Consider the following 25,933-nt stretch of genomic DNA (forward strand, 5'->3'; position numbering starts at 1 on the left):
TAGGTTCCATTTTGGTTTCAGTTCAGTTCATGTTGATTTATTTTACTTCATTCCATTACACCACCTACAATAATCGGTGGTGTGCTCTTCCGGCCAGTAGTGTGCAATCGCATAATTAATTCGCTACATAGTTCTAGGTATGTATTAATGCTAACGGTAGAATTTCGTTTGAATTCTAATGCGCTATTAATAGAATACAATAAAACAAATATTTAAAGATGATAAACTCGTTCTAGTATTTACCATCAAAGTAAACCGAGTTTTGGAAAGAACAGGATAACTGAAAAAAAAGAAACAAACAACCATATTATTACACAGTTTGTACAGAAGGTAGCAGAAGATAACGAAACTTACATCGCTATCACTGGTAATTGTAATGTTTTGATCAGCAGCAGCAGCCGCCGCCGGCTTCGTATTCTGCTGCTCCTGCGCGTTGGTACCAGTTTTGGAAAACATCAAAAGCTTCGGCCTTCCGCTCAGCAAAAGATTCGGCTTCTTAGCAACCGGAGCTTCCTTCGCCGCCGCCGCCGTCGCCTTGTTCGCTTTGGCAGTTTCCTTCAAGCGGACAAGCTCCAGCTCTTGCTGCTTTTTACGCTGGCAGCTTTCGACCTCCCGTTCCAGCTCCGCATTGTTGCGGTTTACGTTTTGCAAAGTGCTCTCCAGCTCGCTTTTTTTGGCAGTCAAAATCTCGACGCGCTCTCTAGCTGCTTCCTCCTCGCGGATCGCCTCCTCTAGTGTGCGCGTCAAGCTTGCAATGTGCTCCGCATCCTTCGACTTCATATCGTTGAACTGTTTGTCCAGCAGCTGGTTTTGCTTCTCCAAGTGCTGCATTTTGTTTTTCAGCTCGGTCTCCCAAGCTTCTTTTTGGCGTTCGTAGTTTTGCTGCATTGCGGCCAGGTCCGATTGCAACTGGTCGCACCGTTTTTCCTGCTCGCTCAAGCACTGCTGTTCGTGATCCAGCTGACCGAGACTCTCCTGGATGGCGTGCACCAGGTCCGCAAGCTCGGCCTTCTGCTGCTGCACCGTTTCGGCCATGCTGGATGCGGCGCATCTCATCTCGTAATCCTTGTTGCGACATTCTTGCTGAAGTTTGGCCTTTTCCAGCGCAGCATTGCTCAGCTGCTGGCTGGCTTCTTTCACGATGGCTTCGCCCTTTTTGATTGCGTTCTGTAGGACGGCGGCTAGAATTGGAATTGGACATTAGAATTGAATATTAGGCGTTGATAAAACAAAATTGACACGTGTTTTATCTTTTTATCTTGCTAATGGCATGGTAGCAGAACATTTCAACAAAAGATTCCAAATATTGGAATGACCGAGGTAGAACGTAAAATAAATAAATAAATAAATAAATTTCAACAAAAGATTCCAAATATTGGAATGACCGAGGTAGAACGTAACACAGAGATGATGGTCATTAATCTGCAATCTTTCTATGTGTATATGAAGGCCTTCAAAGAATCGAAGAACACTTAAGATACCATAAACGAAGCAAGACAAAACACATTCGAAGCCGAGGCACGCCATCCAATGGCACCGGACTACTCAGATCGTTATGTGCTCTTAGGACTTCTTCATGGATATTGAAAATATGGCCGCAGTGCTGCCAAATGTCATGAGCATCACGAAATGTTAACTAACGAAGACAATGAACATATCCATGGTAGCTTGATGCTCATTGCTGATACTCAATGAAAGTGCTCACGTACATAACTGTGATGATCAGGGGTGAGATCTCAAACCCTCAAACAGTTGGTGGATCAATCACAAGCGCCGCATATCTCCCATGACTATCGTGATGATCACCGACAGAAAATGTCGTGACCAAGTGACTGCCCAAGAGATGGTTGCATACAATGTCACCAAGCATGTAATGGTCGCAACAACTATGTAGTTGAGTCTCACCTCTGATCATCACAGCAGAACTCGTGACGCTGACATGACTTTCTTTCAGTCAGAATTTGTCATGACTATGTCAGTGACATTTTGCAGAACTGATCACAGTAAAAAAAAAGTCATGACATAGTGACTGACCAAGAGATGGTCGCAAAAATGTCACGAAGCATATTTTGGTCACACCAATCGTTTTGAGTATCACCTCTGGTTATCACAATTGAGTACGGGACGCTGACATGGATTTTGTTTCAGTCAGATTTTTTAATGACCTTAACAGTGACATTTTGCAGCACTGTAGGGCCCAACCAAGCTAATATATAGGTGGGAAATAGGAGCAGAACTTTATATTAAGGGAATTGTACTCTTCTTCTTCTTCGGCCCAGCAACCGTTGTCGGTCAATCGGAGTTGACGACTGTAACACAAGATCGGACCAATTGGACCTTATGGCCATTGTGGACTGGATCTTTGTAAATTCCTATTCCCATCACGATTATTCCCAAGGGAGAATTTTCAACACGTAACATTCATTTCCAGTTAGAAAAAGACCAGAAAGTGTACCACAACTATGAGAATCTCTGAAAACCACTATAACTAGATGCCAAAGCCGGCACACTGGTCCGCCATTGGGCCTATCATGAAGAAAGAGTAGATATCATATCAAATCTACAGCCTACATTTTATTTGCACATACCTTTCGGAGTGATATCAGATAGCACCTTCAGAATTTCGTCCACTTCCGATCGAGCCAGCGTATCATCTTCCTTCAGCTGGGCGCGCATCTCGTCGTTCGTTTTAATGATGGCATTGACAGTATCCAGCTTCTCGCGCAAGCGCAACGAAGCGGACTGCTTCTGGCGTTCGCTGAAACGGATACAAAGCAAAAGATGTAAGCTAAGCGATTTGAGGGTTAGTATTACCATTCCGGCTACCGGGACTACGTACAGATTTTTGACGTTGGTTTTAAAGTTGTGCTGCACGATAAGGTCCCGTTTGGTTTGCACTCTCTCCTCCAGAGCTTTCTTGAGCGATTGCTGCAGCTTGGAAATTTCTTTCCGTTGCTCGACGTGCTGTATCGTTAGCTGCACGACTTGCAGCAACGAGGCCGTTTTACCTTGCTGCATCATCTGCTGGATTTGCAGCATCATCTCCTGGCAGATGGCTCCTGGCTGACTCGCTGCTGGGTCCTCGCTGGAGGAACATTCGCCACCATCCGTGTATGCACTCGGGCTGCTGCTGTTGCTTTTGTTCGACATTTCTAACACACTGGCTAACTTTCCTACGAATGTCTTGAGCAATGGGTAATTTGAGTGGATTTTTGCAAAACTGCGTTGATAACCTTCCGACACCTTCCGGATTCCAACTTGAACTAATGCAACAATTGGAGAACAAAAATCCGCTTCAAAGCGCCAGGTCGGACATGTTTTGTAGTATGCGCTGTCAACAAACCTCAATATTCAAGGTTTCCACAGGACATTGCAGGACATAATATCAAATTTAATATTTTCGCAACGAAAAATAAATATTTCAGCATCACCCAAAAAACCTGTACATTAAAAAACTGAGGAGTTGTTGAGCATTACCATATCTAGAATAAACGATTAATTTAGAACATTTGCTTGATTTACGAATGCCCCTGATGTCTGTTAACCTTGATCGTATTATTAGGGAGTGGTCTAGAATCTGTCGTCCAGCATTGTTTGTTTGACAAAGACACACCAGCTTCATCCAAATTTTTTTATAAAATCCTCACAATTTTAATTACATACTCAAATATATACATTGGGCTGCTTCTACGTGTATTTGGCATGTTTTAAACCAGGAGGCACATATGTAAGGTGTGCTAACGACATCTTTAACGAGGTGTATAGAAAAGAAGAATCTGACTTGTCATACGACAAGTGTTTTACCATGTTTGACAGGTTTGCTTTGTCGTCTGTCGTTTACGATTGATTCTAGAGCACTACCTTACACTGTGTGTTTCAGTATGTGCCGCATTTGACGCCATTTTGGTTCGTCTTTGGAGAAGAAGATAAAGAACGCCATTCGGTTGAAAATTGGAGACAAGCTTTGGGGAGGCTATCTGGAGACGATCGAAAACGAATCAAATATAGTTAATTAGTGATTGTGTTGCTACAAATTCGAAGCAAATCCAGTTACACTATGTCGGACAGTCAGCAATCGCCATCAGCCAACGACGGGAAACAAGCTGGTGGCGGTACGTACAACGATATCCTAGAAAACATTCGGGAACTGATATACAAAGACAAAAGCACCATCATGGTCAAAGCAGTGGAGCTGCAAGTGCGTAATGTACATCAGGATCAGGAAATACAGCTTCTGATGCAGACGCTGCAGGACGCGATACAGCAGAAGGAACAGATGAAGAAAGATGTACATGATCAGCCAGTGATCGAATCGTTCATGGCCAACATGTAAGTGGTTTGGAGTATAGGTTTGTTTTCTGCGTTTCGGGTTTTAAATCCCTCTTTCCATGTTTGTCCACCTTCCGTTTCAGAGAGGCTCAGAACAGTGCAACGCGAAAGCAGCTGCAGGAAAAGGTGGAGTCGATCAATGCTCACATCAAATCGAGCGAAATGCTACGCAGACAGCTGAAGAAGGAGAGCGTTACCTTACGGTTCGCTATCGATGACCTGCGGAAACGCATTGACGAGAAGGAGGAAGAAGGTAGGTTAGCACTTAGTGTTGTGCTCTCTGGAGCTCACCCCCGACTCCGATCCGACTCCGACTATTGTTAGTTCGATTCCGACTCCGGCAAAATGGAACCACTAGATCCACCAGAGTCGAAGTCGCCCGGAGTCGTGCGGAGTCGTCCCGAATCGCCTGGAGTCGTTCAAAGTTAGAGTAGTCCGGAGACGTTTAGAGTCGTCGGAGTCGATCGGAGACGGAGTCATTCGGAGTCGTCTAGAGTCGATCGAAGACAAGCCGTGTGGTTTAATGTGCTTGTGATCAGGCATTTCATTTCGTTGTGTTTTTGTAATTGTATTTCACTTTGCGCATTCACTTTGTATACAGGCCTTTGTTTCGAAGGTCTCCGGACGACTCCGGACGACTCCTGGCGATTCCGGACGACTCCGGACGACTCCGGGCGATTCCGGACGACTCCAACTCCGATTAATGTAGGGCGAACCTACCTACCGGAGTCGATTCCTAATTTATCGGAGTCGACTTTGAATTTTTGCCAACTTTATCCGTCACTAGTTTGCACTGCACCGCATGGTTTGGATGATCGTTTTTTTCAAATTTGGCGCTTAATTGCTGTTAACTAAACACCAACAGGAAAAAACATTCGTGACGCGCTCGCGGAGACGGCCGCTCGGGCCCAGCAGATGAGTAAGCAACGATCGGCGGTATCGGCGGAGATGGCGAAACTGCGCGAAGAGTGTCAGTTAAAAATGGCCGAGCTGCGCAAGATAGCGGCCAGTTCCGAGGAAAGTGCCAAAAAAATGCAAACCGAAATGACCGAAAGGAGCAAGGAAATGGAGCACTGCGAGGTGGAGCTAGCGAAGACCAAGCAAAAGGTTGCCGAAAAGATGCAAGCCTTCGAGCAGCTGCAAACGGAGAAGGCCACCTTGCAGCAACGCTGCGCCGAGCTGAAGAAAAACTACGAAAACAAAGTGGATCGCATGGAACGTTGCTTTCTAGAGGAAAAGACCCGAAAGGATGGCATGTTCACGGAGCTGAACAACGTGAACCAGTGTAAAGTGACCGAGCTCGAGCAAAGTATTGCCAACAGGAAGAGCCAATCCGCTCAGAAGCAACGTTGCGCCGGAGACCTGCATGCCACTGTATTGAAGCTGGCTCTACAGCTGGAGGCGGCAAGCAATCGCAACAAGGAACTGAAGACAGAACTGGAAAAGCTGAAATCAGGTGGGCTGGAGGCCAATGGTGCGGGAAAACAGGAACCTCCAAAGAACAAACCCAATCTTTTGGCCTTTGGGAGACCGAAGACGTTTGTGTTTTCGAAAAACGCCAATCCGGCTTCCGATCCGGCACAATCCGCTACTAGCAACACTGAGGTAAGTGTATTCCGTCAACTTTTGGCTCCCTACTAATGTTTTGTATTTTGTTTTTGTGTGAAACAGTCTTCTTTCCACATGGATAACGACCCGAGTTTTTTGAATAGCGACACTAACCTAGAAGGCCGTAAGTAATTTCGTGCACTTGCACTAGAAACTATCACATTCAATCGCCAGAGCCATTTAATTGTAGTGCCAGATAGCGTCAAACGAGCGTTCTCTGTAGCTTACATTGCTAGTGTCTTTTTGCTGCACTAATTGCTTAGTATATGGAATTGTAATAAAATACTTGGTTTGGGATTTCATTAAATAGCACAAATAATTTATTACATATTAACATGCTGCACCCGAACATCCGGGCGAAAGTTATCCGTAGGACAATGTGTAGCCCATGCTTTCCATGAGCGTTTCCTTAATCGCGGGCTGGAGAGCTTTCTGCATGTAGGTGGTAAGGAGACCGCGCACTCCTTTCGAGAAGAGGTTATCGATTTCGTTGGAGTATGCATCGTCCAACGCTTCGTTCGTTTCCACATTATGCCAGCCCTTGTCCGGGTTGGCATGGGCGGCGGGACCATTACCATAGCTGCCGGACGCTGGTCCACCGGCGTACGCCGAATAGGAGAACGGATTCCGCTCGGCAAAGAACGTTCTGCTGTTCGGGTCAAGATTGGCGCTCGAGGAGCCGTCTGCCGTCTGTCCAAAACCCTCCCGGTCTTCCCCGTCCAGGTTGACGAAGGTGGAGGGCGACAGGAACAGTGCGTCCCCGTCGTTCAGCTTGAGCACATCGTGCAGCCCGTCGCTGCCGATCAAATCATCGTCCAGATAGTCCAACGATCTTCGCCGGTCGCGCCCGTAGTAGGAGGGTCCGGTGGCAGCCGCTGGCTGGCGGTTGAAAAAGTGGCGCCGTTTCGAGTTGATGCGATACTTGATGCCGCTCGGACCCTCGCAGCTGTGCGCAAAGACGGAGATGAAACCGGGCTCGGAAAAGTGTGAATCGGTGCGCACGTTCGCCTGCCGGCTGCGTTCGCCCAGCCCCGACGGTATGAGCGGTATGGTGCGAAATTCGATGCCCGCGCGCCGCAGCCGTAGGATCATATCGCAGCGACCACCGGACGGGTGCATGATCACGCGCCCACTGATCTGCAGATCGGGAAACTCGAGCTTCGTGTCGAGCGTGCGATTATGCTCGATGAACTGGCACCGGTCCACCACGACCCACTGGTGGTTTTGCGGGATCCGGACGCGCAGGTTTGCCACCTCGACTTGTGCGGCGCCCGGGCTGCTGCTGCTGCTGCTGGACGGCTGGAAGTAGGACGACAACGGCGACGTGACACTGTTCGAAGGGCTGTTTAGCTTTTGCTTGTACTCGGACACTATCTGCTGTATCTCTTCGTTGTTGTAACTGTTACTGCTGAACGGCGACCGTTGACCGACGGCATCAAATAGTGTGGGCCGGTGCGGCTGTCCGTTATCGGAAAAATCGATAATAGACTGGCATAGTTGGGAATGATTTTGGGAGAGAATGATGCGCATTGTTAGTGAAAAAGAACATCGTTAAGAGGCAAGAAACGGATACTTACACTAGAACCCGAGCGTTGCTGGCTTCGCCTTAGCGTTGTATCGAGGGCCGTTTCCAAGCGATTCGAGCATCGCTGTCCGTATAGATTGCGAATAGTTCTGGTACGTCCTAAGGAAAATGGGCCATTGATAAGGGTTGAGAATCATTTATGTGCTTCTTAATCTTTAATTTGCATAATTTCATCGGAAGAATCGATCCTCTGAGACCTTTCAGATAAATCTTGCGTGTTCCTAATGCTTCTATTGGATTATGGATTTTTGATATTTAGAAAGAATCTTGGAGCTGACGAACGTTTCCTTTGCTTTTTGATCCTACACTAGATTATTTCAAATAATTACTTTTACAACATTCCAGTCGATTTCGAACGACCAGCTTGTTGTGAAGGGCATATAGCCCAACGTATTATGATCAGCGGGTTTCAAACCTTCACAATCATCAGTACCTCCAGAATCATATTAAAAGAATCATAGTAATTCCAGTAACCAAATATTGCCTACAATTTGTATCTATTTCACTCGTTTTTTAAATACTTGAAGCTTTAACATTCTTCAAACACATAGCACATAGCAACAATCCATTTTAAACAACACTTTAGTACAGTTTGCATTGGTTTTTCTCGAATTTTCATGTTCACACTGTGGCTTTTCTCCTCCTACCACTTTGACCCGCGAAACAATAGTCAATGAAAGTCACGGGAGCGCATTTAACTTCACCAAATTACATCACACTTTTCCCATGTGGTTGCAGGGCACTGATCGCAGATGATCACGTTTTAGGCGCATTTGGAGGCGTTCACAATGGTTGTAGAGCAGTTCCGTTTCAGCGCCGTTGCGTCGTTTATTATTGTTTAAAATATTTTCAGACAGTTTTTGTTTTCCTTGTAAAGTTTTGTACTTCACAAACATAAGACTACACTGCGATTTTGCTTACCAAAAACAACATTAAACGTCACGACACAGCACAGAAAGATCCAGAATGGACGACACATTGCACCAATTACAACAAAACGCAACTGAACTTTTTCAAACCCTTTCGGTAATTTTGCACCTGCTGCGTAGCGAGATATCAAAGCTGCACCAGAAACAGGCCCTATCGAAGTTGTTGAAACACTGTGCCCTATTTAATTGAGCCGTACTTGCACCGAATACTTGGCGGCGTTGGTGGCGTCGTTAGGCTTGCGGAGCTCGCTGGCGGTGGTGGATCGCATAAGCACCACACTAAGAGTTTCGTCGTCGAAAGTCATTTGTAGACTGCCGACTCCACACCGAACCGAAAGTGGCAACCACCTCCGACCGAAACGTACACAACCGTGCCCCATCTCTCCAGCCAGCCCAGCGTAGCGGATGGACGGACGGACGCGCAAGAAGGGAAGCCTTTCCCAGCCTGCATCCCTAACATGGGTCTTCTCCCCGCTTCTTTATGGGGGGGCAGATTGCAGCTGGCTGCTGCCGTTGCTGTGGGTAAATCTACTGTTTCTGTTTTTTTTACTCAGTTTTATTTCCAGTTCCATTTTGTGGTACATCTTCCGTCCCCATCCATCCCAGGGCATAAGGGTGGCGGGCGAATCGTAAGGGCTGACGAACGAGCCCCGTGATGGGGCTGTATGGGGCACTGCAGCCGAGCCGGGATTTGGTTGGTTTGGCAGCGCCACCGCAGTCTGGATCGGTGTGTCCTCCCACCCATCTGTCCACCGCTCCCCCACATGAATTGCTTGCTGCAAGTCAGGTGCAATGGGTCGGTTTGTCAGTGGGGCCGGGAGGGCGATCACAGTCAAACTGGCATTGAAAATGCGCTGGAAAAGAAAAGTTAAAGACGGAGGGAAAAACGAATACACAAATCACGTTGCGTGAAATGCCTGTCCTCTGGCGCTCCCCCTTCCTCCCACAAGCACACACACACACACACATCGAGGCAGGGAAAATACCTGTATGTTAGCGCCACAGTTTTGAGACCCACCGCTGTGTACCTTGCGCTGCTGCACATATTCTTCGACCGGGGTCGCAGTTCTCTTGACTCGTTCCGGATCAGTTAACGACACTGGATGCGTTCTAGCGCGGGCCTGCTTTTCTGTAGCTTGCTCTGGCCTGTATCTTCCAACGAACCCCGCTCACCATAGCGGAGGGCTGCGTGAATAACTCTACCAACGAGTTTGGCTAGAGTTTGCTTGCTGCACATGTCTTGGTGCAAAATCTGGACGCGTTGTATGCGCTGATGGCATTGGTGTCCCATTTGAAATGTGAATGTTTTCCAGCCGAAGGTGGTTTGAAGAGCTGATAAAATGTTGCTTAAAATATTAAAATACAGAAACAATTGCTCGAGAGTGTCAATCTTATCTTGCTGCGAGTCTAAGACTTCTTTATCGCTGTACTTCTTCAATTACTGTTTCATCGCATGACAAGCATTTGGTTTAATTTTAAGCAAAATATCTAATCATAATATCCAATCCTCTTCAAAAACCTCTATTTAATATTGAAAATGGATAAATGAAAATCGTCCGATGTTATTTAAAGGTCGTTAGCTTTATGTTGCGATATTACGCTGTCTGTTACATTCGCCGTTTTACTCCTTCTTTTAAGTAGATGTCGTTTGTGAAACAATTTAAACAAAAGATGCACGTTTATAAGAAAGATCGTCTCCTCCAATTTGATGGAGGTGTATGTTTAAATTATTATTTATTTGTTTTCTCCTTCCATTTGCTGATTTGTTATGAGTGAATTTATAATTTATTTTTCAAGTTTGTATTACGTGAAGATTGTACCGATTGGCGTGTAGATCAAGTCAAGATTGTATGACGTGAAGAAATTTTAGATTTGTATTTGTAGTTTAAAACATAATTTTTCAATTTCATGTTTTAGATTTTAGATATTGTTTGTCATTCCGCTTTATTTCTAAAACTTATCTTTTTCTGAAATCAGAAGCAGGTAAATATGACAGATTTGATTTTTTATCAGGATACAAATTGTACTAAGATTCCCACAGTAATTCCTACACTAATTCATACACTAATTCCTAAACTATACATACGATGCACATTTGCTACCGGGTATGGTTTGTCGGATAGAACTGGAATTGTATCGGTTCCAGATCTAGATCAGGTCCAAGTATTGATCCGAATCCAGAACAGTTCCAGATACTGTATCTGAAAATAATCGAAAATAGGGAGCTATGGGTTCATGATTGGTTTCAGGCCCGGTATGGGTTCAGTATCAGTTCCAGCACAGGTATGGGTGCAAGTTAGGTTCTAGGACCGGTATGGGTTTATGATCGGTTCGTAAACTAAAATGGGTTCATGAAAGGATTTAGGGCAGGTATGAGTTCAGGATTTCTTCCTGGAGCGGATGTGATTATGATAGGTTCCAGGACAGATACGTGTTCGTCAGCGATTCTGAGACCGGTATGGGTTCTTGATAAGTTTCAGGGCCGGTATGGGTTCATGATCAGTCCCAGGACCGCTATGGGTTCATGATCGGTTCCAAAACCTGTATGGTTCCTTGATAGGTTCTAGGGCAGGTTTGGGTTCATAATCAGTTTTTGGACCGGTTTGACCAGTGCTGGTTCCTAGACCGTTTTGTGTTTAGTATCGGTTCCTGGACCGGCATAGATCAGTATCAGGTTCAGTACTGGCATTAGGTCTTGTGTAGTTCTTGAACCAGAAAAGCTTATGTATTGGTGTCAGGACCAATATGGGTTTGGTTTTGGTATTAGGTCTCTTAAGAGATCGTCATAAGTACCTCATTTTAATTCAAGACCATTAATTCCGGCGTACTCTTTAGAGTATAGGGGTCTTTGAAATTTAGTTACGTGGCCTTGTAACCTGGCCAAAATAACTTCTTCTTCTTTTTTGGCACAACAATCGTTGTCGGGGTCAAGGCCTGCCTGTACCCACTGGTAAAGTGAGCTTGGCATTCTTTGATTTATTGTTACCATAGCAGAATATTCAGTCCTACGTATGGGGGCACGGTCCATTCGGGGCTTGAAGCCATGACGGGCGTGTTGTTAAGTCGTACGAGTTGACTACTGTACCACCAGACTGGCCAAATTAACTAGTAATATGAAAATGGCCAAAAATTAACGTTGTTTTAGAAAGTTATTAGTAATATAATGAACTTTTTCTCTATGTTCTGTTATGATAATTTTGCTAAAGATGTATTTGAAAAACTCTTACTTGTCCCGGGGTTTAAACATCTCTCCCGGGAATAATAATATGAATGTTCAGGATATTGCTATATTTTCCCTATCGTGTATTGTCTCGTTAAAAAAAGTATCTTTTAATCTGGTTGTTCAGTTGTACTCTTTTACTGGACGAATAATTCCCTACGATATATACATACTACCTCACTACACTTCTGCGACATTTGCCCTTGCGCACGCGCGAGCCACAATTTGTGGCAAAAGCTGTGCCCAACGCCAATGTGTAGCGATTGAAAATTTGCCAACAGTCACCGGTTAGTGCACGTGTGTGTACATCCAAATCGTCCGTGTGTGACAAGTGTCAGCGGTCGGTTGCTCTGGTAGGAAAAAGCTAAAAACGAAATAGAAAATAAGAGAGGAAAAAACACACGCCGTCCCAGAGATGGCAAGATAATAGGACACGCTTTGTGGGGGAGAGGGCGAAGCAATAATAAGCGAAAAAGGGCTGATATTGAGGGGGTGGAGGGATCTACAATGATCGTGCATACACCCACCTGCGAGGGAAGATGATGTGAAGTTTCTGTCCTCAGCCACTGGAACGGTCGGCAAGGCGAAGTAGCAGCAATTGGTACGAAAAACAAGCGTGTGCTATCTTTTTCCGCAGACACTGCCAGTGACCCTTGTCAAGATTTGTCGTTTGTTACTTTTTTTTTGCCTTTTTGGCAGGGTAGAGAGGGTGAAAATGTGGCAAACGGAACACACACACACGCATCATGCGCTAGAGGAGGGTACATGAAACGAATTGGCTTCCAATCGGAAAGACAATGGGCATTCATTTCTCCAGCACAACAAAAATCGACAGAAAGTGAATCTGATTGTGGTGAGCCTAGAGTGTAGTAGGAGACAGGGGGCGGATTCGTGCATTTGCTAGTACGCCGTCGCTTGCCGTTCGCCACCCAGTCACCCGGAGGTGACAACATAAACCCTCTATCATCGTTGGGTGGCACCGCCGGGCCACCAAGCACAGATGAAAGCGAGCGAACATAGGAAGAAGGAAACCACCGTGGTACGTTTGGAGTAATTCGACACATCGAATTATCGTCTAATTTTAGCGTTACAAGACACTGCTGTGTCTGCTGCCTGTTTCTTATTACGCCTATTTGTGGCGCTAACAATAGGTGGGATGATGTGGTGGTGGTAGCCTATAATCATCTTCGTCGTTGTCGTAGTACTCCGAACGAACAATAATGTCACTTTTGCGTTGCTGGATATTATGCATATTGTTGTTATCGAGTTGGATTGTGGTAAGCGTTGCAATTATTTGCACAAACTGTGAGCAAACACATGGTTTGCGCATTAAGCAATAGAGTTGAACTGCCGCTGTGTTATGCCAATGTGTTACGCATGCAACTGTCTATTACGGCATCGTTTCGTTTCGCTAATCGTATCCTTTTGTAGAAGGCATTTGAATGAAGAGGTTTTTGTTTTCATCTTGTTCAAGGTGGATGAATAACCTTCGCAATTTCTATGAACAAATCCAGAGATACTTAGTTAGGGGTAACTTACGGATAGGCACGTTTGAAGCAATCCAATACATCACCGATCTTGGTTCAAAGAAAGTTGAGTTGTGCGTAAGGATGCAGGCTGCCAAATCAACTTACCAAAAACAACAAATCTTGACGAACGAAGCTGGAACTATATCGTACATCGTACCTTTATGAAACTAGTACTCACATACGCCTCTGAGACATGGACACTGTCCAAATCTGAAGAAACTCTTTCAGCCTCGTTCGAGTGGAAGATGTTCAGAAGGATCTTGGACAACCTCGTATGTGAGGAAGGAAAATGGAGGTATCGGTACATCGATGAGTTATATGAGCTGTACGGTGATCTTACTGTCGTACAGTGTGTCAAAGTTCTTTTATCGCGCTCAAGGGTAGAGGGACGTTGTAGACCCAAGTGGAGGTGGCAAAGCGTCCGCCACAAAAGCTCGCAACCGCAAAGCGTTTCATCCAATGGATAAGTAACATGAGTCGGTGTAAAACTGACGCTTTTTGTAAAATATATCTTTTTCTTCTTTGGGAACATGACGCGTATAGAGTCACGACGTTCTTAGTTGCTTACTTGAGTATAGGATCACGATTTTATTTATTACCTCACACTTACTACGTCAGATAATCAATCCTTACTATGAAGATCGGGTCACTGTCAACGGAGTCTCGTTTGCTGTAAACTCAATACCGATTTAGATCTTCTTATTGGCTTAACACGGTCGATCTACGATCTACCTGGTGCTCATCCTGTTGGGAATTACTAAGGGAGTTACTACTGTCAATAAACTGTACGGGACATAATAGATCGTTTCCACCTACACGAACAATGTGGATAAAAGTGAACGATCGCAAATATATTATGTTTTGTTTAACAATAAAAACATCAACTGTGAAAGCATTTAAAGAAAATTGTTGAATATAAAACTTAATTTGTAACATGGTTAAGTGACCTCAAGTAAATCATAAACTGTGCAAGAAACATACTCCCTCCACGTCGTGGCAACACCAAATCTGCAGACTGGTGCAGACTGCAGATCTGAAGAATGCAGACAAGTGACCGAACGTAAGAATGATGCATACCGAGCAATGCAGCAACGGCGTAGAACGTGGACATTCGCAGAGGAATATACGCGGCTCAGACGCGAAGAGAAACGAGTTCACCGTTCCAAGAAACACGCATGGGAAGAGCAAAACATGCGGGAACTCGAGCAAACCAGAGAGGCGTACGGACCGACACAAAAGTTTGACCAAGCGGATAGCAGGTCATCGAAACAACGTTGTACCTAAGGTAATCTGCTGTCGCAACAAGGAAGCCTGGTTAGTTACCAGCCAGAGGTTCTCTCGCGGTGGGCTCAGTACTTTGATGAATTACTCAACGACCAGGTTAATGAACAGCTAGAGGCTCCACTAGCAAATAGTGTCATGCTACTGCCACCTAGCATAGAGGAAACCCCAAAAGGCTATCCGTCGGCTGAAAAATAACAAGGCACCCGGAACCGACGGAATCGCAGCTGAACCGGCCAATAATGGAGGAATAGTGCTCGACTAGAAAGTGAAATTCATCAAATTGTTACTGAGGTGTGGAATGGTGATAGCGAATCGATGCCTTGTGATTGGAATCTCGGCATCATCTACCCCATTACAAGAAGGGAGACAGGTTGGACTGCAACAACTACAGGGGTATTACGGTGTTGAATATCGGCTATGCAATATTCTTCCTGATCCTTCAGGATCGTCTTGTCCCGCATGTCGAAGTGATAGTCGGAAACTATCAAAGAGGATTCCGAAACGGAAAATCAACCACTGATCAGATCATCTTCAGCCGGCGGCAGACCTTGGAGAAGATGGCTGAATACAGACACGACACATACCATCTCTTCATTTACTTCAAAGCCAGGGTAAAACTGTACGACGCTATGAACTCTTTTGGAATCCTGGTCAAACTGATAAGGCTAGTTAGAATCATTATGACGTCACTTGCCAGGAGATGGAAAACACTCAGGGCCTTTTGATACCATCAAAGGTCTGCGCCAAGAGGACTTGCGTTAGAGAGGGCCATTCGTGACTGGACGGTGGAGTTTTGAAGTCATCCCAAAATTCATCTAACTTGGGTCAAAGGTCAGCAACGAGAATAGCATGGTAGTTGAGTTGCGCGCTAGGGCTAACCGTTCATTCTACAGTATGAGGTAGCAGTTCACCTAAAAAAATCTGTCGCGACGGACGAAGCTGATACTATGTAGCTTGTAACCTTTGTTTTGTGTAGGGTGTTCAATAGATCTCTTGCTTTCATGTTCAGCTCCAATAAGAACAATGTGACAAACTTATTTAGTGCAAAAACCGTAGTCGGTCTTGGCCTGCGCCTTGGACTTAGCTATCTATGTCTTCAGGCCTTCAGTCTTTCATCAAGAAGCTTTTCATTCGCCCTTATTATTACCTGCATGCTTCCAGCTCATCACTTCACAGCGTAATATGCCTTTCACTGTATCTTGTGTGTGCTTCGAGATCATTCTTATACCTTATTATTATACCGCGAATGGTATGGAAAAGTAGATGAAAACATACTCAGCTCTCTGGCAGGTGCAAACAAAATAGGTTAAAGAAATGGTAAAAAAGTATGCGCGTTTTTGCACCAAACAAAAATGTGTCGAGCGCGTGCAAATATATGATAAACAAGTAAAAAGAAAACGGCGCTGCATTGGGTCGACGGTAATTTAATTATGATTCATGACAGTGCGAAAACGCCCTCAAAAGTATTGAGCAACATAGCGCGCGGATGATTTTTTGTTTTGTTTTTCTTCGACAAGAGGGAATAGTGTTGTTGCCTTCCTTTGGCAAATAATTTCCCCCGCGGGTTTAACGGTAGGGCAACGGTTCCAATAGCCAAAAACGGTTCCAATAGGGCAACGGTTCCAATAGGAAAAACTTCCTGCCAAACATTCTGCACTTTCCGCAGATGGATCACGATCGTACTTAGGAGGGTGGGAAAAGGGCGATACACATCTGCATAGTGAGGTTCCGGGCATGGTGGGTTCCGTTCCCGCTAAACGGTGTGTGTGTGGACGGACAGGTGCCGGGTGTAACAATAAAGGCCGCCAGGCGCCTAACCAAATGTGGAACATATTTAACATTTCAAGAACCCTCCTCCCGGGAGAAAAATCAAGTGGGCCAATTTTCCGGACATAAAAACACGAACCAGAACACCATCACCACCGCCGTTTGTGTGCGTGTAGAAAGTGAAATAAGGTCAGGTCGGCAACCGCGGGTGCGGGTCAGGTGCAGAAGGTAGGCACTATCTGATGCAACAACGAACCCGTGATTGGCCGCTTTTCCTGCGCAACCTAAAAACATAAAACGGAGCAGGGGCACAGGTGGGGTGGCGCTGCCTATGCCCATCTGATTTTCACCTAAATGGCACACATTTGGGTGTTAACTCTTTGCTTTTGAAGGGAGGGGCGCAGTTTTTGTTTTCGGTGGCTTTTCGCTTTTGCGCCGCGTCTACGCCGGGAGTGTCGTGTCTTGCGAGAATGCGCAGCAGTCGTTTTAATGTGGCTAGATAAACCTCTTGAGGTAGCCGGAGCGGAGCGCTGCGTTGTCGTGGACCGGGTGACACACAATGGTGATGGTGGTGGCGCTGGGTCTTAATGCTCTGGCCGAAGAATATCAGCAGCTTCTTTCGTGGTGGGGTTTCGTGCTGCGTCTCGTTTGTAGTTGAGCCGCATTGAGAGACGCGCTTCTTCGCTATCGCACATCTTTCTGGGGCAGGCGTGGTGCGCCCTCATCACTTGCTTTGGCGCGAAACTTGGCGCCGTAGATTGTTTGCAGTTCATTTAGCTCAGCGTCGGGTGTGTTACCAAATTGCGCTGCAGGAGGGGAAAAGAGGGTAGCAGAATGCAGATTTGCACACCGAATGAGGAAATTCCGCTTAAGGTGCGGGAAAGCGTCCATTTTCCAAGTGGTCAGCTGTGAATGAATGAGAAATTTTGACAGTTTTGTGTGCCTGTTTGGCACCGAATAACGCCGTTGATGAGGTGTAGGGAAAAAGGTGTTCCCAATAGGTTGGAAAATTTACTTAAATTTGGAATTCTGCGAAGGATTTTGTAAATAACTTAAATAGCATTACAATTAAATACCGTTGGAAACAAATTCCAATAAGTGTGTTATTACATTCTTATAAGATAATACCGCGCTTCACTATATCGGATGCAGGAAATGTAAAATTGGCAACAAAGCACATTATTTTAGGAATTTCCCTACAACAGTTTTACTATTTTTGTTTATTATTTCACAGCTGAGTTTGCCCTCGTTTTTTTTTGTTTCCCCGCCTGGTCATTTATTTTTGGTTATATTTTGAAGACCACACGACTATGTACATGCCGCCCCAGCATCAGCATTCATCGCACTTTAAGGAAACAAAAGTGGGCAGAGTTATTTAAAAGTATCGCTAAAACAGTTATTAGCGCTCGAAGCTAACAAATCCCCCAGGAAACATTCGCTCGGTGTCGAGCACAAGACACAGAACAACAGGAACAACAAGTACCTCTCATCGCAAAGGGTGTGCGATATATGCTTGTTATATACACATCATGTTCATATGTTGAGCGTAGTTTAAAAACCAAAAACTGCTTAACCATGTTTGTGCAATTGCCATTTTGTGTGCTGCATTAATGTTAGTACGACCGTGATGCGCCACACGATCGCCCCCGCGGGCCCCCGGCGACACCTGGAGAACAACGGCCTGCAACGTGCAGTTTGTGCAGTTCAATCTAAGTTCGATCGAGACACAGGGAACGGGGTTTAGTAGTTGTAAACCTTCTTATGCAATAGCGCGATAAAACGAAGAACGGTGAAATCAGTTAATTGATCATTTTAATTGCTGTACAATTGTTTCCCCCGTGCTTGCGGCGTGCGATTAGCTTCACAAAGCCGGGGTGGTTTTCTTTTGCGGACTATTGATGTCACCTAGTATCAACTCTTTCTTTTTCCGGTATGTCTCTAGTGCGATTTAGCAAGAAGGAAGTGTTTTTTTCTGTTGTGGCTATTACGGTTTAGCGTCCATTTTGCTGTAACACGCACAATGCGCATTCGGCGTGTATATAAACATGGCTGTGTGATACGCTGCTTTATATTGCTGTTTAGGCAGAAGCTTTAGAACCACTGCTGTGCTTCACAACCACACACCACATGGACGGTAAATGGAAACAAAGCGAAAATCAATTCGAATCTAAACACTGTTGCCAATGCTAGTGATAGTGTTACTCTACTACCTGCTCATGAGACGTCGTTACTTGTTGTGCTCGATTCGAGACATTGTGCAGTTATTTCTCGATTCCTTTTGGTGGCGATAGAAGTAATGCTTGCATTGCCAACAGTTTACACCCCCGGAGAGGGGACAAATGGCGTGTCCGAGTAGATGTGGCGAATGTTACAAATGTATGCTATCAACTGGCTCGCAAATAGACTCCACCTCAATACACCATAATCTCCTACCCCTGTCTGCTTGAAACGAGTGTGTCACAGCTGTTGTCATTAGTTTTTATAGTGTGCGACGTAGCAGATGTAGTGCTTTTGTGTTTTACTCTGTGTGTTTACCCCTCCGAATGCTAAAACCTACCCACCCACACTATACTTCACCCTTCCCCATCACTCCCCGCCCCAAATCAGTGAACCACGATGTGTGCTCCTGTGCTTGGGTTTCTCTGGTTCTCTAATTTTTTTTTTATATGCCCTCATATTCCGGTTCATTATAAACAAGTTAATATAAATATACAAGCTACATTGCGTTCACCAAAAACTTACTAGAAATGTACAATACAACCTCACTATCTCTCCCTTTCTCTCACCCCGTGCCGGATAAAACCTTACACCATGCTGTCTTTTCTCGTTCAGTCCATCAATTTGCATCACGGATAGTCGTCGTTCATTGTGGTTCTCTTGGCTTATTTTGAGTTGATAGTTAAACCGAACAGAATCTCATTCAGAAATGAGACTTTATGGTCGTAGCGCGTTTCGTGTTGGTTTTTGAGCGCCTCGTTTCATTCGACGCGATTGCTCGTCGGACAAGTGCAATGTCACACACTCACACGTGTGCATTCTCTTCGTTTTGGTTGTTTATTCTCTTGGCAAAGTTGGCTGCTGTGGTTGCTGCTGCTGCTGCTGCTCTTGCTGCAGCAGGACGTGGTTCCGTCTTCGAAGGTTGAACGAAATGGCAGCCGCCGACATGAGCGAACTGTTGGATAATCCGGACAGTGTCCCACTGGCGCTGCTGCTTGCGCTGCTACCGCTGCTCATGCTCCCGGTATCTTCCGTATTGCTACTGCTGCTGCTGCTGCTGGGGCTGCCATCGGAGGAATTGCTGCCACTGGGATAATTGCCATCGACAGTGCCGGTGGCTCCACCACTGCTCGGCTGTGGCGCTGCAATTCCTGCCAGATTGTTTGCGTAAAGATGCGCATTTTCACGCGCACCGAATCTCATAGTCACACCATACTCGTCCCGGTATTGCTCTTCCGGGTGGTGGGGTGCCCGCTTGGATGCATCCGTCTGCGCGTCTGTCTGGCCGGCACGAATTCCTACCATTGACCTGCTGGCACTGGCGGCACGGCTAATATTGTTGATCTGCTCCTCAAAGTACCGATCGTCGAACAAGGGCTGTGCCGGTGGCTGATCGGCCTGGTCAGTCCCTTGCACGATGGCGGCCTGCTGTGGAACATTCTGCAGCCGATTGTTCGTTGCGTCGGCACTCGGGTCGGGTCGGCCGGTTCGTGGTTCGATTCTCACATTATCCCCATTGTTTAGCTGCTCCTCTAGGCTTTCGTCGCCCGGATTGCCGTCCTGATTCATGATAATCTCGTGACACAGTGGGCAGCGATCCTGCACGTACAGCCACTTTCGCAGACACACGCCGTGGAAGTAGTGATTGCATCGCGTAATCTTTGCCGACGTCATATCCTGTTGTCGATGGGATGGGGTGGTTGGTAGCCGCGAAGAAGGAAGGAAAGAAGAGTTGTTAGTTGATGAGTGAAATTGGGCGCTGAAAATCAACAATTTACCTGATAGCAAATGGCGCACACATCGTCAAACTGCTGCAGCTGGGCGGTGGTGGCTTCCGGCAGCGAGGAAATTTTGTGCACCGCCGTCCGGCGCTTCATAAACACGACCCAGCCGGCACGCGCCTCGCACCAGATGTTGAAGTACGCATGGATGCCCATCATCAGCGCACGGATGGCACCGCCTATTGGAATCATTTCTAAATGTAAGCGAGGCATCAAGCAGTACAAACCCGACATTTCGTATGGAAGCGGAAACACGGGGAATATGGGGGAAATTGTACAAGGAATGGGGATTGGGGCGTTAGGGGTGGTAGTAACATATGCAAGGGGGACAAGGGCAGTGAGAGTAGTCGTGTCCATAATTGTTGTTTGGTGGTTTTAGTGGTGATTTGTAGGGATTTGTTTGTACAAAAATATAAGCAACACAAAAAAAATGGGGAAAAGAAGGAAAGGAAAGAATGAGAAAGAAAGGAATTTGTAAATAAAACAAAGTAAAAATAATACAAAAACCTGTGCTGTACTTTACAACCTTCTGACCCGTTTAAGAGTGAAATGACAAATGCGTTTTGAGTGCCAATGTTACCTAATTAGCTTTGGTCTATCTTTAAATATTCCCTGTCCGATTCAAATGTAACTTTCTACTTATTTTTACAGCTTTAGACAATAATGATGCCTTTAATGTTTTTTTAAATAATTTTAAAAATTAAACCTTACAATAAATACAAACACAAATATTCATACACTTAGTTAAACCAATGAAAAAGTGTTTAATGTGTAATTAAACCATAAAATATAGACCCAGCTCCCACTAATGGTAAAACATATACCATAATAATAATAGAAACAAATAATTTAAATGATAATAGAAAAAAAGGAAGGTGAAATACATGATTGTCTGATTACATTGCTTCAGAAATGCTGCTACAAATGTAGGGCAACTACTAATTAAAAGAATTATAATTTGTAAAGGGTATTTTTGCAAGTGTATGATAGATTTGCATCGAGTCAAATGTTAACCAAATCTTAAGTTTAATTTTCACACAAACGCCTAGCAAACTACCAAACAACAAGCTATTGGAGAGGAAAACGACAGCAAATAAAAGGCACTGGAATGGAGTCTGCAAGGCGTGGAGCATCCCGAACAAACGAAATCGTACTTACCGGATTCAAAAATCAGTATCCAGGCGCCATTAAAGAACAGGAATATGCCGAAGCAAAATTCGACCGAATTTCCAAACGCGCGAATGTAGTACACGTAATCGTCCAGCTTCTCCCAGAAGGTTTGTCTCCGGGCGTCGAGCAGGAACAGCGTGTATGTTGCCAAACTCACCAGAACCTATAGCAAAATGTGAGAAGCACGGCTTGTAAGTGATTTTGAACGTAACGGCTGCCTAATCTTTTGATTCCTTGCTCGAGATTGGTGCATGCTCTTTTCCGAGTTGGTGCTACACTACTCACCTTAACAATCACTTCAACAGAGAATGCTGTTACCGCTAGCAACCATGTGGATGGGGAGTGACTGGCCCACAGTACGGCCAGCAGGGATCCGGGCGCAATGAGAAGGAAAGCACACACTATTAATGCCCGTGCGTGACGCTTGCTGTGAAATGCAAACAAACCCCGCATAGTGGCGTGTGAATATCAAACGTCATCAACATCAGCATGTAGTAGTAGTTGTAAGAGTGACACAGTGAACATAACCGGGGCGGAGGCGGAGAGGTGTTCGTGTGTTGTTATGGCAATCGAGAGAGGGGAGGAACCGATTTTAGTTGGAAGTTTGGAAACCACCATACTTACCGCGAGGGATTGCGGGCCGCACTCAGTGACATTAGTATGGGTGCAACAATGTTGTGCAAAAAGTGCAGTAAAGCCGTCACGAGCAGGCACATATTGCGGCACAACCGAACAATGCGCTTGTCCGGCGACAGCGAGGTGAGCCCGGTTTGCAGCGCTAAAATGTAGAATAGTATCGCCGACACCGTACCGATCGATTTGTCCTCGTCGTAGTCTTCGGACAGCAGGAACAGCTGGAACATCTTGCCGATGTAGTGGCAGATCAGCGAAATGATGCTGGTCATGCCGAGGACGGCGGTGAGCGTTTCGCACCCGCTGACCAGCACGCTCTGCACGGTGGCCGCAAACCGCAGCGGTGCCTCGGACGACATCAGCAGGCTGACGAGATGTTCGGTCAGCCGAATGGTCCAGAAGACGCGCAGCACGCACGGCACGTTCAGCCGCTGCCATTCGTTCTCGATCAGCGTCGCGATGCCAAAGTTGCTGGCAAAGTTCCGCGCGTGCTGGTAGCCGCTCAGGATCGTTTTGACCACGTCGAACGAGGAGCTCCACAGGGCAATCTTGGACAGCACGAGCGGCAGGATCGCGGCAAAGGCGGGGGAATGTTTAAGGACTAGCGACGGCAGTGGCAGCATTGCAAGCAACAGTGGCATTAGGAAGCTGAACGGAAGCGCTTTTTGGACGATTTTGTGCCTAAAAAAAAGGGGTGAACAGGGAGAGCAAACAAAGTGAATTAGGGCGGTGTTTCGAAGTTTCTGCTTAAAGGATGCGTTTGTGGGAGGTTTGTTGTTGCTTACCGTGGTCCCAAATGAATGTAGGCGAAAATGACTCCCATCAGCCATTGGGCGAGCAGGTGGGGCAGTATTGAGATCAGTACACCTCCCGGGTCGAGCAGACGGTCCATGTTGAGCGACAGTACGTCCTCCAGCAGGCTCGGACTGTCCGATATTACCGACAGGGCGGAGACATTGCTCCAGTACGACAGAAAGATCAATCCCACGGAGACCATGTACATGTACACGATCACTAAATGGCGCGTCCATAGCATAAACACACACGCTGCACTAATGGCACCTGTAGAATGGAAGAGAATGTGTGGAAAAAATCGTTATAATTCAAACAAATAATAATTTAATAAACATGTTAAGGTAAATGTTAAATGAACAGTCATATTTCAAGAAATCATGCATAGTATATTGCACCTTCAAATCATCCGTAACGCCTGTATCTTCGTTATCTCACTGATTACCCCCCAAATACACTGTTGAGAGTGTGTTCCTCGTGCGTTGAGGCACAGTTTACAATGCTCACTTCTGTTCCGTGAGTTGTTTGCACATTAGTATGGCCATTGGAAGCCAAACAACAAAGACAGCATTTGTCGGTGCATGAGTATGGCATTGGCTTGAAACACGGTGTACGGTTGTACTATGACGCGAAACTCCTGTTCCTGCGTAAGTGATCGTGCATGTTTTGTGAGGGGTTGGGATGGCGTGCCAGGGGTCGGTGCGCCATCGTCCAAGTCCACGATTAATCCACGAACGATACGCCACCCAACCTCCCCAATCAGCCCAACACCCAACGCCCGTGGATTGGGCCGGCGGAACGCACAGCTGAAACGTTATCAGGAAACATGCTGAATCATTGAACCAATACCCGCCACGCTTTTGGTGGGTTCCACCGTACATGTATACAAACTGCTTTCGTTTCAATAATTTAAAATCGCGTGGCAAGTTAGTTTTAAAAGTGTAGGGGTTTTAGAAAGGTATCAGCAGTTTACTAGGTCTTGGGAACGTATTCATTATTAATTGATTGGTTCGAACGGTCGCCGTTTGTCACGCGATGGTGTCAGCAATCGATGGAAAGCGATAAGGAAACAACAACAAGTGTTCCGGCAACTAATGCTTCAATTCTACCATATTGAGACAATTCTGAACTATAACTAAAGAACAGCCCAGGCTTAGAGCAACGACAAAAAAAAACCCTACATTAGCAGAGTATTTATTATAGCGGTGGAAATGGTTAGCTCTACGCCGGCAACAGACATGATTCGTGCGCGAGGCGTGATGCTGCCGTTGGGCCTATTGAGCATGACGGGCTGGTTTTGGTTCATTAACTCTTTATCCCTTGGCCAGCATCTTGAAGGTCGGACAGCCACAAACAGACCGAGCGGAAACAGCTCTACTACCTGTGACGCATTTAGACGCTTGATGGTGTTGATACATTAGAACAATAATGTTAAATCCACGAAGCCACCAGCCAGTTGTATTGGTTCTGTAAGCATTTGGGAAGATTCGAAAATGCACATATAAAAGTGACGTCAATGAACGGCGGCCGAGGCGCAAGCGATGGAATTTGATAAAAGTTGATACATTTTCTTGCATCCTTGCCCGGGGAAAAACGAATGAAGATCTCTGGCCTGCAGCACGCCATAGAGAATGCAGACCGACCAGATTCGTTCAATGGGGGGGTATGCAACAGAGACGGGTTGCACCGAACTAACCTACATCCGAGCCAAGGCTACGGCCTCCCGCTGTTGCGTCTGTGGCAGGTGTGCGTGTATGTGTGTGTATGAGTGTGTGGATGATGTTCGCATGTTCTTTGCAAACAGGTTGGCTGACCCTGTTCGATGCTGCCGGGGATAGGGAGACAGCCGCACAGGTACGGTAGCAGACGGTGCAGAAAGAACAGTTAGAGCAGCATACTAGAAAGATGCTTGGCAAGATGGATGATGACCACGACTTTTCCTTTGCGGATGCGGACCACAGAGTGATGTAGTCGATCGAACGGTAACCAGCCTTTACCCACTTACCGAACAGACAGATTAGAAACTTCAGCACGGCGAGCGAGACGAACTTGTACACCTCGATGCTGTCCTGCATCCCTCGGTCGTCGTCCGGAAGCATTGCAGCAACGGGCGGGGAGTCCAGATTGATGGCGCTACTGTTTGCGGGCTGGCCCGCTGGCTGCCCAATCGGCACGCCCATGCCAATCTTGAGGATTTCGTCGATGATGAACAGGCTGGGAACGCGCATTATTACGTCCACCAGACCGAGGACCTTCGTGCGTACCACGGACATTTTCGACGGGCGAATGGGGGAGGAGGGGGGTAGTAGCAGTACAGGTTGTGACGTTTTTATTTGCACTCACTGATAAATAGTAGTAAAAAAATATGTATATATGTACACAACACAGTCACACGCACACACAGCTAGCTATTTTCACTTCATCACCAGAGTTGACCCACTTGGGGCGCGGGGGGTGGCGGGTTTTTTGGGCAATGCAAATTTTAGAACGCTGATAAACGTATTCTGTTTGCCACTCGAGCGGAACTGAGCGGTCTGGTTTGGTGCAGCTGTGTTTGGTAGTAATAATAATTGACCGAATGGATCCACACGACACATCACTGCTGCGGTCCTGCGCCGCCTTCCATTATGTGTTGCCACAGCTGTGGCGCTCGCGGAGCTCTGGCGAGAAAAGCTCTGGTTCGAGGGCCACCACCACCGTCACACACTGCACAATTTAGGGATATTTTTGCATGCCACACATGCCGTAAGATCTGACACTGGGACACTCGGTTTTAAGCACTCTCCGTAGCGGGATGTTTGTTTTTCGATCGATTTGTCGTAATTCCGTGGGACTGCAGGACAGAACAGTTTCGTTGGTGTTATTTTTTGCCCTTCTGTTCATGGGCAAGGTGTTTAGAGGCATGGTAGCGGTGAAATTTCGAGAGTGTTTTGACGTTGTGACGTTGCGAGCAACATTTGGTGGGAATGTGTTGACTTGAATTAAAACAAAAATTGATAAACTTATTATACACATTTTGTGCATTTTGTTTTCTTTTAAAAATATTCAAAAAATTAAATAATTCCTTGTTCTAAATCAAGCTGACACAA

The 25,933-nt window shown here is 46.0% G+C and overlaps 5 protein-coding genes across 6 annotated transcripts in view; 1 reads left to right on the top strand and 4 right to left on the bottom strand.

The window, feature by feature from the left end:
* The window catches only part of LOC5667758 (uncharacterized), a 549,880-nt gene that overhangs the window by 45,676 nt on the left and 478,271 nt on the right, over window positions 1-25,933 (bottom strand). The window lies entirely within an intron of this gene.
* Window positions 10-3,642, bottom strand: LOC133391288 (girdin-like). The gene is made up of 4 exons (XM_061644234.1): window positions 2,840-3,642; window positions 2,589-2,758; window positions 355-1,181; window positions 10-280 (listed from the first exon to the last, which is right to left on the bottom strand). The coding sequence occupies exons 1-4, from the start codon at window positions 3,148-3,150 to the stop codon at window positions 233-235; spliced, it is 1,356 nt and encodes a 451-aa protein (XP_061500218.1). The 5' UTR covers window positions 3,151-3,642; the 3' UTR covers window positions 10-232.
* Window positions 3,713-6,244, top strand: LOC11175521 (paramyosin). Its single transcript, XM_003436514.2, has 4 exons — window positions 3,713-4,329; window positions 4,413-4,582; window positions 5,195-5,934; window positions 6,001-6,244. Exons 1-4 carry the CDS (start codon window positions 4,058-4,060, stop codon window positions 6,067-6,069), a joined length of 1,251 nt encoding a protein of 416 aa, XP_003436562.2. The 5' UTR covers window positions 3,713-4,057; the 3' UTR covers window positions 6,070-6,244.
* Window positions 6,235-12,199, bottom strand: LOC5667754 (uncharacterized). The gene is made up of 3 exons (XM_061644235.1): window positions 8,444-12,199; window positions 7,515-7,621; window positions 6,235-7,425 (listed from the first exon to the last, which is right to left on the bottom strand). The coding sequence occupies exons 1-3, from the start codon at window positions 8,499-8,501 to the stop codon at window positions 6,301-6,303; spliced, it is 1,290 nt and encodes a 429-aa protein (XP_061500219.1). The 5' UTR covers window positions 8,502-12,199; the 3' UTR covers window positions 6,235-6,300.
* Window positions 17,501-25,578, bottom strand: LOC1274343 (protein TRC8 homolog). 2 transcript variants are annotated; one of them, XM_061644225.1, is made up of 7 exons: window positions 24,850-25,578; window positions 22,838-23,114; window positions 22,044-22,733; window positions 21,705-21,846; window positions 21,408-21,582; window positions 20,247-20,428; window positions 17,501-20,145 (listed from the first exon to the last, which is right to left on the bottom strand). In XM_061644225.1, the coding sequence occupies exons 1-7, from the start codon at window positions 25,115-25,117 to the stop codon at window positions 19,306-19,308; spliced, it is 2,574 nt and encodes an 857-aa protein (XP_061500209.1). In that variant the 5' UTR covers window positions 25,118-25,578; the 3' UTR covers window positions 17,501-19,305. The 2 variants fall into 2 exon arrangements, with proteins under 2 accessions (XP_061500209.1, XP_313450.6); XM_313450.6 differs by having other exon boundaries at window positions 20,247-20,443; window positions 24,850-25,576.

Source organism: Anopheles gambiae, chromosome 2 (assembly GCF_943734735.2).
Source record: "Anopheles gambiae chromosome 2, idAnoGambNW_F1_1, whole genome shotgun sequence".
Lineage (NCBI taxonomy): Eukaryota > Metazoa > Arthropoda > Insecta > Diptera > Culicidae > Anopheles > Anopheles gambiae.